Consider the following 12,266-nt stretch of genomic DNA (forward strand, 5'->3'; position numbering starts at 1 on the left):
GAGATTATTTCAAAAGAAAGCATTTGCTTTATAAACTTCCACGTTGCATTCAAAATTAAATAATTTATATGCTTTGTTGTGTGACTAAAAATGAACTTTATTTTATGGCATGTGCTGTTTTGCTTAGCTTTGTAAGCAGTTTTGCAATAAATAAATAAAGTTAAATCACCACGCAGCTGACCTAATGCCAATAACTAACATTGAATACCATATAAACAAACCTTTAAATACAATGTATCTTTCATCCTAATACAAAGTCGATAAATGTTAATATTTACCCAAAAAGCAAGTTACTGAAACACACAAAAACATCAATGTTTAAAAAGCAATAAAAAAAAAAAAATTTAAAAAAAAAAATCAACATTGCATTTAAAAATGAATAATTGCAACATCTAAGTTTTAAAAAAATGCGTGAGGGAGAGAATGGAATAAACAAAGTCAGACATGACTGCAGATGAAAATAAGTAATAGACTAGAGCCCTGTTAACAGAAACCGACTAGAGCTGTTGAAACATCCAGTGCTCTGGTCAAATTCTATTAGCCTAAGAAAAAAGTAATCCCTGAGCACATGCTGGAAGGGTACACATACTAGGGCCATGCTCCAGGGGAGTGTACAACTGTGGAAAAGGAGGGACAGAGAGCAAGGATTGACCACTAGCAAGCAAGGATTTTTTAAGTACACTGAAACAAACCAGTGAAAATCCAGAGACCCCACAAAGAAGTATAGAAGTATATACTAATGTATATACATGAGGTCTCGAATGCGTGACCTAAAAAGGACAAATTAACAACTTAGCATGTGAACCTTACTGTTCCTAAGTGAGAAATAAACAGAAAATATGTATTAATCAGTGAATATATGAATGGCCTCACAATTTGGAATGACAACTTTTCTTTTTCTCCCTCAGAACCCCCAGTTACTGGATTTCGACTAGAAGTTGACCAGGCACGTTGCTTGTTTAAGCAGTCTGTCATTGCACTTTTTACAAAATGACTCACACCTTTTGTAAACAAGCTTCAGATCTTTCCACTCAATGAAACTGCTGGTCTTTGGGTTGCGGGCGAGAATAATCTGTATAACTTCTCGCGTGATCTTTTTCCTCTCTTTTTCTGGCATTGTGATGTACCACTTCTGCAATCTTAAGTTCCCTTGCCGGCTGAACAGAAGAATGAAATGCATCTGAAAGACAAAGACAGAAAAGTGGTTAGCAGCAGCTTGACATTTTATTAGACAGGAAAGTGCATTTTAGTGTTAGATAAACAGAATTTCTTTTTATACTATATGTTTGATATGAAAACTGATGGAATAACAAGAGCCTGGTGTAACCGTCTCCCACTGAGATAAATAAACTGGGTATCAATGTTTCTTTATTAATGCTATGCTCAAATATACATTTAGTACAGTACTGAACTACCAAAACCCATGGGTGTAGTGGTGAGACAATTATTAATAGAGACATCAGGTAGATTTTCACCTTAGCTTGCAAGGCACAACCTTTCCTGCCCAGCAATGCCCCCTTTCCTGCCCAAGCTTATTGGTGGAAAATACACCATAATGGCATATTTTGAGCCATAGAGAGCGCACTTTGTGCATCAAAATGTCTGCCTGCTTTGAACACTGATCTGCTGGTTCAGACACATTCAGCCACTGCTTGAAGAAAGTGGCATTCACATTTAGATTCAGTCCAGAGCAATATTTCAGTCTTACCAGTAGACAATGGCTATTGGGTGTGTTAGTCAGAATGTCAAAATAGTGCTTCCCACTGCAGTATGTAGATGGAGAAACTTAACATCCAAGTAGTGCTTTGGAGGAGCACTTGTGCCTGTAATGGGGTTTCCACACTCCTGCCAATGTTGGATCATGTGCGATTTTGTACATTTACATGTATTTGTGGCTTTAGAGATTTTTCACACTCTTACTCATGCTGCGCCAAAGATGAGATTGACCCTCAAAGGGATGGTACCCAAATATGAGGTCATAATGATGCACACGTTTTACATCTAATGTGAGATCTTACTATCACATGATCTTATTGTACTGAGCGATACATCTTGGCTACGGAGCTCGATCATGCCTTAATGAATCGCAGGATTAGCAGCTTGCATGATTTTTCCTATTAAGGCCTAAAATCCAAAAACAGAACTTCAATGCAGACTGCAGGATCTAGGACCTTCCTAGAGTCTATTAAATCTTACATTGAAAGACAACTAACACTGAGCCTGGACCACTAACAAGACACCCTTAATCAGTAACAAATACCATTTTCTCAGACTGGACTCCATTAAAACTGATGTAATTTTCATTTCATAAAGGCAGGATGTTTTGGACAAATACATTATGCTTTTTGTTATTTGTACCACAAAGCTAAAAAAGTGAGCTGAACAACACTGAATGAAATTAAGAAAGTCGTGATACAATCATTTTTATTTAACCCCATCTCATTTCCAAAATTTCTGATATCCTGCAGGCCCTAAAAGCTTCTATCAATAATAGAGACAGTGGATGTCATGCCTCACTCTCTGACCATGAAATCCCTACCGCATCTTGCCTTCTCTCCCCCATTTCCTTATTATTATCCACTCATTCCTTTGGAAATGAAAGTAGATAATGGCAGCATACGCAAGAGTAGTCATGACCATAAATGGGAAACATACTCATTCAAGTAAAAACACTAAATCCTATTGAGAACTGTTAGATATTGGATTTTTTTTAATGAGTGCAGGTGTGAAAACCCTTCTCAAGAAACAACCACAATCGCGGTCACAGTGAACCTCAAAAGTGACTAAACAAACCTGTGCTTAACCCTCTGGTAGTTTGCCACAAAAGCAGTCTTGTTTAACTGAGAGGCAATGAGTAAAATATTTATCCAGCACTCGAACAGTAATAAGGTGAAAACACAACACAAGTAAAAACCCACACAAACGTAGAAAAATAGAGTAAAATGTAATAAATTATTTGACACTAAAAAAACAAAAACCCAATCAGTGGAACCGGAGTTATGAATGGTAAAGTTTGCAGTGAAAACTAGAGCTCAAAAGATCAAAGCACCAACCATGAGCATCTAGTTGGAAGAGACCAAGCCAAAGTGGTAACTTATGGCCAACTGCAGGGGAGCGCAGTTCATGAATATGAAAAGGATTTGGCCTGGTCTCGCCGTACCTTCCTGCTAAGAAGAATTTTTGAAGAAAAATACCTGAGAAGATAAAGTTCACCTGGGCAAGACAGTCGGCGGTGTCTGAGGAGGAGGCAACATCACTGCTGCAGTCCGCTGGACAGAGTTGTGGTAACAATTCTATTTTCAGACAGTCACTTTTTTGGAAGTCAAAAATCTCCTGTGGGACAAAGGTGCAGGCGGTGGCCGATGAGGGATTCATAATGCCAGATAACACTTCTGGGAGGAGTCGCAGAACATCATTTGGTGTTGCAGAGAAAAACGTAACGCAAGTGTAGGAAGCTGGCTCTCTATATAGTGCACTAAAATGAAATACACTGTGCAGAGGGTCCAAGAGGTCCTCAATTGACTTTGCAGAGGCAAAAGGTAGATAGAACTGATGTTCTATTCTGTGGTAGTGTGGGTGAGCAGTTAGTTCTAAGCATTTGTTGTACTTACATCGTTAGCACCATAGACTCACCTCAGATCTGGGTAGGGATGACAGGTGCAGTGGTTGCTAGAGGAGGTATCAGGTTTTCTCTCACCACTGGGCTGTGGGAGAGGGGGTCTGCGTGCAGAGGGGGCAGGAGTCTCGGGTGAGTCCAAGATGCGTGAGACCACACTGGACTCGGTCTCTGGACAGCTGGGGAACCACGTTGGCACCGTTGCCTGACTTCTCCTCGGATCGTGGACGTTGGGTGCAGCAGTCACTTCAGGTGTCGGGTCTTTGAGGTTCCTGCAGGGTTCCTTTCCTGACATTTTTGTTGCACTGCAGGTCCGCCGCTCAAGGGAGACTTAGGTTTTTATGGAAGGCAGGCCGAGTCAACTTCTTGGGCAGGGTGCTTTGAAGTAGGTAGGAAGTCCGGCTTAGTCAGCTGCTTCTTCTTTTTATCTTATGGAGGTGCAACTCTTCTTTGTCCATGTCTTCTTAGGTCATCAGGATCCGAGTTCTAGGGTTCAGTGTTGCTAACTAACTACTCAATTTAGGGACATAACATGGAGTGCCAGATGGTAACCAGTGGCCTGCCCTTCGTTGGGGTGACTACACCCCTTCTATGCCCACTTCCTAATTCTAGAGGCCCGATTCCTTCGAAGCAAGATGGAGGAGTTTGAAAAGTGGTGTCCACCTCAGCTCGTCCACTTTAGGGGTGGGAGTGGCATGAAGTGGGCACACCTCCTAATTTGCCTAATTTTCCCACCTGTGCTGCTGCAAAAAGTGGGGTCAGGGCAGGGGCGATGGTCATCTCCGCCATTTGGAGAGACCTGGGTCGTTTTACAAAGGCAGCAAGGACTTAGAAGCTTCCCCCCCGGAATGTCTATCCTGCCTGGGTGAGGTGATAACACCTTAGCCCAGTGCAGGCTTTTGTCTCAAGCCCTCAAGTGCACTGGCTCTCACGTTGGGGGCCAGAAATGCATCTGTGGTGCCTGAACTGGTCAGGACCAGTAAGTCAACACACTAGTAGTTAGTAGTAAGTTTTCAGGGGACACCTCTAAGGTGCCCTCTGTGTGCATTTATTAATATATCCATCACTGGGGTCAGTGAGGGCTTATTATTCTGAGATGTTCGATACCAAACATCCCAGGATTCAGAGAAGCTATCATGTAGCTAGGGGAACTTGTAATGACCAGTGTCCAGCACATGCATTTAAAATGGCTTCCCTGTTCACTTACTATGTCTCAGAATCGACAGAGACATAGAAGCGGCATATCTGCTCATGCAGACATATGCCTTGATGCACCCAGCCTTAGGGGGTGACTTACACCTGGCACATGCAGCGATAGGGGACCGGAAACACAGGGGTGTGTGATAGGTCACGTTTTCAATTTAGCCTGCAGCTACACATGCAGTCTGCTATATCACCACTGTGTGGGTTTGGTGAGCGGTCCCTGAGGGTGGCACAAATGGTGCTGCAGCCTTCAGAGATCTTTTTTAGTACCCACGCCCTAGGTACCAGGGGTAACACTTACTAGGGGATTACAGTGGTATCTAAAGAGCTTGCCAATTGTCGAAACAACTGTGCAATTTTGGGGAAATAGATCTGGCACTGGGGACCTGGTTAGGTGGGAAACAGTGCACTAACCATGTCAAAAAGGGTGCTTTCCTACAACAAGCTACCATAAAGTCAGGCAAACCAGCAATGCACCCGGGGCAGATCAGCAAGCAGGTGGGTCCGTGTCGCCTCTAAGTGTTCAGAGAAATGGTTAGCTGAAAATTTTCTCTGTCACATGTTTTGGTTTTTGGCTGTTTGGGCACATTTAGCAACACTTCCAAGCATTCAGGACCTGCATGTGCACCACTTGGAGGGTAGGATCACTCCAGGCAGGGCTAAGGTGCAGAGCTCAATGTGTTGGACCTTTCTGTTTTGCTGTAGCTCAAAACAGGCGGCAAGCCAACTAGGCCTCGGATTCACTCTGGTAGTCCTGGGTTCAAGCAACAAGCTTCTGCAGCAGGGCAGTCCTCTGAGGGTTCAATGCAGGCTCTAAGCAGCAGGCAGTCCTCTGGAGTGCAGCTTCTGAGTGTCTTATGCAGATCCAGGAGTGTAATAAAGAGCAGGTCTGAGCGTCCTATTTTGATACCTGGTGCCATCTTTGAAGTGGAAGAAATGTCTACAGTTTTCCTCCACAGATGGTTCTGGTATTTCATTCCTCCCAGCCCAGGCTCAAATAGGTCTGGGGTGACAAAAGTCTAGTGTGAAGCTCTTTGTGAGTGAGCAGAGGCAGCTCTTTTGAAATGTAAGTGGGGTAGGGAACATGGTTAAGACACTAAAATGGCAACTTTATAAAGGTGGTATTATCAGATTTGTGACTCAAAACCGGATTTTACCATTAAAGAGGATTTTAAATTACATTTCTTTAGAAACCAATCATGACAGTTTTGCCTGTTCCCAAACAATAGTTAATCACTTATTAAATGTAATATGGTAACTCAATGCTATCCTATGGGAGAGGTAGGCCTCACAGTAGTGACAAATTAATTTAAGACTTTTTCACTACCAGACATGTAAAACCTAAAAGTACAACCCACTTTCTAAATACAATGCACCATGCCTCACAGGCCATTTAGGGCCTGCCTTAGGGGTCACATTTGTATTAAAAGAAGGCCTAGGCCTTGCAAAGGAATTCTTTTGTCAAGTTGAATTCACAGTTTAACACTGAACAGGAAGCAACAACAGGCCTGAGCTATTAGCTATTTTTAAAGAGCTACTTAAGCGGGTGGCACAATGAATGCTGCAGGCCCACTAGTAACATTTAATTTACAGGCCCTGGGTACAAGTTGTACAACTTTACTAGGAACCTATAGGTAAACTAAATGTGCCAATCAGGTGTAGGCCATTTGTACCATGTTTTAATGAGTGAGCACAAGCACTTTAGCAGTGGTACAATCCTAAAGCCAACAAAAACTAATTTCAGCAAAACAGGAGGGGAGTGGGCAAAGCATTTGGGTGGCCCTGCAGAGAAGGCTATTGCCACCAAAGACCAACCCTAAAGTCCTCTCGAGAGCTCCATTACCCCTTCAAGTAGCCTTTATCTCATCCAACCTTCCTGTCTAGTCCACTGCACATATATACATTTTAACTACCCTAAGGATGTGCTTTATTAGAAACCATCATCAGTTAGTTATATTTCATTTTTAAACTCAAAACATATATTCTAGGCAGTGCTGCAAGTATTCAAAACGTAGTGAGGACCCACTATCTCTCAATGTTAGCGGGAAATACAGCTCAGTTTTTCATCTGGCACATTCCGATATTGTATTGCATCAAAAAGTCAGTCAAAAGAAAATGGAACAGAGAAGTATGTACACATCAGATACCATATTATAATGCAATACATTGTACATGAATGGGTAAACGAAGTTGCACCAAACTTGCTTGCTGCAAACACAAGGGGAAATATTGTTGCACAAAATTTCACAACCAACTGAATAACAACTAACGTTTCTGGATATATGTTTAAATATACAGCAAAAGGATTGGTGTGAACATTCCATATTTGGAATTCATAGGTGTAACAGCGGTTCAATCGATTTTCCGACCGAGACCTGTATTTTCAATATTCAAATGAAAGTCCCATCGCTGCTGTTTTAATATTTGCAGCTTTTCAATAGCCCACATCTAATATTTTAAAAGTTATCAATTTTTTTGAAAATCAACAGCACCATAGTTCCTTTCCATTGAATTAGACACAAAGGGTCTGATCACAAGTTCACCTTGTCAGATGCAATAATTATTGCAGACGACAAAATCTGACAATGTGGTTTGGTGTTTGACTATTTGGAGCGATAATTGTTGCCCATTCGAAAATTTTGGGGGGAATAACATATGTGTTTTGGTTGTTAATGCTGTTAAATTCTGGTATATTTGTGGTGCGAAAATTTAGCAGACGGTCAAAACCTTATTTTACTCAATAAGTACAGTGCATAAAAACGTTGCACCATTATAGTTGCGCTCCCTGCACAGATGTTTGTGTTGGAATCACACAGGCCATGTGTCATTGAGTCCTAGAACTGCTCTCTATCTTGTGTAAACCAGCGAACAAGGCTTTTTAATCTCAACAGGTTCCTTCAACGTACATCAGGCAGCATGCACAACACGTATCACTATGTGCAATAATTGTAGTACAACGTATTAGTGTAGATTTGTTGTCGAGTTTGCCCTCCATTGCGGCTCCACATAGGCCACTGTTACTACGTTCCCTGTTACTTTCTACTGTAGAGACATTTCTGAATGTTAGCTGAAAATAGTTTTTTTTTTCCTTATAAAAAGTATGGACTTTCAGGTCCCGAATAATTCTATTCAGCCTCACAATAAAAATAAAAAAGTGTAGACAATGTCTGAGGAGAGGCAGAATTCAGAATATAGAGTACTTTCACATTTAACCTCATTCAATACTGTGACTTTGCATTCATGGCAGTCTAGTTAAGATCATCCTTTATTCTTACCAATAGCATTCACTGTCCTCCACCTCGATGCGTTTCTACCCTCAAAGAGTTCCTTAAATCCAGACTGATTGGCTCCATAAATGCCTTTTATCATTGCCTAATTATGGAGATTACAAAGAGAACCCTACACCACAAAGGTGCAACATTTTTTTATCACTCTTTTGGCAGCAAACATTATTTTATTGATAATTTCTCCGATTACAGAGTTTAACAACTCACATTCTCTTGTGATATTTTCCTGAGAGATTTCAACACGGTTGCGAAAAAGATGAAAATCAATACATTGCTCAAGTTTTTGCTATTGGACAACAACCTACGACAACAATGCAACTTCTCTGCCCACAATAAGTTCTCCAACCCGGACCTATTTTTCATAAAGAAATACCACATATAAATATCTGACCCAAACAAATTGGATTGTTTAGATCATGTCTAAATTCAGATTATTTCTTCAATCCTATCTAAATCTTGATCTTCCTGCGCCCTTCTCAGGGTATAATGGGGACAAAAAAGGTAAACTCTGGAGACCCTAAACACAGTGATAAAGCCAACAGATCTGTCATTAATGTGCTAACTCATACAAAAACAGACATGTACAAATTGAGTCTTTATATCCTGTCTCTTTGCAGCCTGCCTTCTTCTGTGCTATGTGGCGCTAGCCCCACAACATAAGGGAATAAAAAAAAAACTGAAGTACCTGTCCATGCTGAGGCCTAATAGCTTTGTTAATGGACGTTAAGCGCACAAGGAGCACTCCAGCAAGCCAAATGTTACTTGGCCTATGTGCTGGTTATCCTTACCCTGCCAGCGTACCTTAACTGGGGTATTCAAGCTCTTTTTTTTTTTTTTTTGCACTAGTGCAAAGCCCCTACCCTCAGGTCTTGGTAACACACATACCGACCATCTCAATCTAGTCATAAAGTAGCTGTCTTTACTGCATTCTTATTTTGAAAATCCAACTCTTAAAAGTTCAAAGAGGGTCCATTCTCTTCACTTATGTTAGCCATCACGTTCCTTCTTCAAGTATGTTTTGCGACTTCGAGATGATGAAGTGCTAATCTTTAAATTCACACCTCACATTTTTCTAATTGTTTAATGCATTTATTTCTGCATCTTTACAGGTTTCGCATTTTTGGCATACATCTATCTAAACCGCAAGACTTTTGTGTGCTTCTGGGTGCACTCAATCAGATCACCATTCAAAAACCACGTTTAGTTGAACAATCTAGCCTTTTAACCATTTGTACACCCTCAAACAGCAGCAGCGTTTAACTGGGGTACAATTGTGCTGGTAAAATAAAAGATATGTAGCATTCATCAAGCACCTCGGTTGCTGATTTCAGGGGCAGTAATGGGTGGTACATCACGAATATTTAACTCCGCTCATATGCAGTACAGATGCAAGTTGTTTTTAATTAATTTGTATTATACAAATGTGTTATGTCTGCATTTGCAGCTATGTGCCTACCTCGTGCTCCCTGTGCATATTCCGAGCATTCTTTCTTTGCTCCTAATGGAATTATTTCTATAGAAGCTAAGTATGGTAAAGCAAACACTATATAGTTTGTTACAGAACTGGCTGCCCTCTACCTGGGTAAACTCGTGTGCCAGCCCTCTGAAGGTTAACGTATAGTCATTCTCTGGCTAGGGCCTTAATTAAACTTCACTGCATAACAAGGACTCACATGTGCCATACTGCATGTCCATCTTGTAGCAATAGAGGAACTGGACAGTCCAGTGCATCCACCTTCCTCTAGTATCAGAAGCCATGTCTGATGCTATGTCAAATTAGATTCTATACGGGCAAGGATCCATTTTCACTATGCTGAACACAGTAGCCTTTCCAGATAGCGTTAACACCTCTAACCTTTAAACACTGAAAAAGGACAGGCCCAGCAATAGGCAAAGAGTCAAAGAAACGGCAAACAGTTGTGACTGTGCTGGCTGCTGAGAGAAGAAGCATAACCAACAAGAGCCCAAAGAAAAGCTATTTTAGTTATTCACCCCAAGGGCATCAAGAACAATTCTCGCACCCCTGTGTTTAGGTGATATGTGACCTCCTCTTTAAAAAGTACAAAAGACTGATGTTAGAAGCCAAGTAAGCTCAGACCATTTTACTAAATGTTCGGGATCAAGCACCACGGGTTGTTCTACCCAATGGTGAGTGGTATACCTCCTCACAAATAAAGCCTTATAAGGGCACTAGGACACTATTTGGCTAGAATGAATCTAGTAGAAATATACCCGTGCATTAGATTCTGACAATTACCTCATGGCTTGGTTTTCCCTGAAACAGTTCGAAGGTCACAAAATTACTCGGCATTTTCACCAGCCAAGAGAGGTACTTCAATATCTTCTTTCTTCTAGAAAACACTCACTCACTTGTGGAACAAACGTTTGATTCGTTACACAAAAAAACACATTGAAAGCACAACAGAACGAGGATGGAAAGGTGCGTACGTCTCGTTTTTTAAATTCTAAATGTCGAGCATGCCATTAAGCAACTGAGGGCAATTTCAACCTAAGTATAAAAACATGTGTTATTGTCACCTTGCTGGCAAGTCTTGTAGGGAAGTCACCAATTGCAGAGGAGAACATGCTAAAGGACTCCACTGACATGAGGGGTTGCTCTTGAAAAAGCATATGCAGAATCTAATCTGGACATGAGAGCAGACATAGACAAAGCATATACAAGTCAGAGTTTAATTTCTGACTTTAAATAGTTCTTTAAAGCTATTGAAGAAGGAACTGAATGCACATTTCTACTGTATAGCTTGGAAAGACAGGCTGAATATTTCTTATATATTTATCCTTCGATGTAGCCAGAGAATCCGCTCTATTAGAGAGAGCTATCAGAGCAACAAGAAGAAACATTTTTGAGCAATTGGCATACAGACTCTGCAACAAAACAAAGCCCTACGTTTACCGTCTACAGGAAACAAGTTGTTTGGACAGGAATTAGAAAAAAAATGAGAAGAAGCATTCCTCATCCTTTTGTCAATCCCAGACTTTTGCTATTTCATGTGGCCAGAATCTGTTCAAGTCTTCTTTCAGACAATCTTTAAGGGGACAATCTAACTATAATCCAAAAAGAGAGAAGCAAAGGAGTCACGACTTCCACCAAAAAGGAAAATAAGTCACCTCCGGAAAATGCTCAGCACTCCTCACTATGGCACAAATAGCCAGGATGCCCAGTAGGAGAAGAATAAAACATTCCTTCCCGGAATGGGAGAAGTCTACCCCAAATTATTGGATTCCTGAGGTAATGTAAAAAAGGTTACAAGATAGAGTTCTCCTCCAGCTACAAAGACCATTCATAGCCCAACACTGTAAAACCCTCTTTAACAGTCAGCCACGAAGAAAGAAATTCATACACTCATCATGAAAGGTGCTATAGCCCGAGTTTCCAGGTCCCAACAGAACAAGAGAATCACCTCAAAAATATACCTACTGCCAAAGGTGACTGGAAGATTCAGCATGATTATCAACCTGAGCTACCTAAGCAAGTGGATCAGGAAGATCCATTTAAAAATGGAGACGCTACAGAAGATCATTCCTCTAATTCATCCGGGAGCATTCTTGATAATCTTAGACCTAATGGATGCTTCCTTCCACATCCCTATACAGACATCTCACCAGAACTATCTATGATTTGCTAACTTTGGAAAGCACCATCAGTTCCAGCTCTTGCCTTTAGGCATCAAATATGCCCAGAGTGTTTACAAAAATGTCACATTTGATCTCTTCATTACATCACCAGTGTCTTCACGTGATTCCATACCTAGACAGCTGGCTCTTGGCAACATCTTTGAGGGAGTCAACTCTCCAGGGATTAAGTGTAGGCAGGATTGCATATCGAAATACAGACTGTTAATAAATCTCCCAAAGTGTCATCTAATATCTGCACAAGACCAAAACATATAGAGAACGATTCAGAACAAATTTGGTACTGTGTTCCTTTCCCTACAAAGAGCAGAGAGATTAAGAAAGATCTTTTCCTCACTTCTGGCTTCAACTCATGCTATAGCAAGAACTTGGCTAAAAGTTCTAAGCCCTTGCACCATGCTCATTCCTAGCATTCTAAGACCCTTGCTGATTCACCTACTTAAGTGCTGGAAAACATTATCAGTGGAGTTTCAAAGATATATTCCAGTGACCACATCTCTCAACTA

General features: G+C 41.0%; 1 protein-coding gene across 1 annotated transcript in view; it reads right to left on the reverse strand.

Moving 5' to 3' along the window:
• The window catches only part of AP1S3 (adaptor related protein complex 1 subunit sigma 3), a 163,512-nt gene that overhangs the window by 106,140 nt on the left and 45,106 nt on the right, over nt 1–12,266 (reverse strand). Inside the window, exon 2 of the mRNA XM_069213481.1 lies at nt 1,002–1,180. Within this exon, the coding sequence (XP_069069582.1) occupies nt 1,002–1,180 (179 nt within the window). The remainder of the gene's footprint in view (nt 1–1,001; nt 1,181–12,266) is intronic.

Source organism: Pleurodeles waltl, chromosome 11 (assembly GCF_031143425.1).
Source record: "Pleurodeles waltl isolate 20211129_DDA chromosome 11, aPleWal1.hap1.20221129, whole genome shotgun sequence".
NCBI classification, from domain to species: domain Eukaryota; kingdom Metazoa; phylum Chordata; class Amphibia; order Caudata; family Salamandridae; genus Pleurodeles; species Pleurodeles waltl.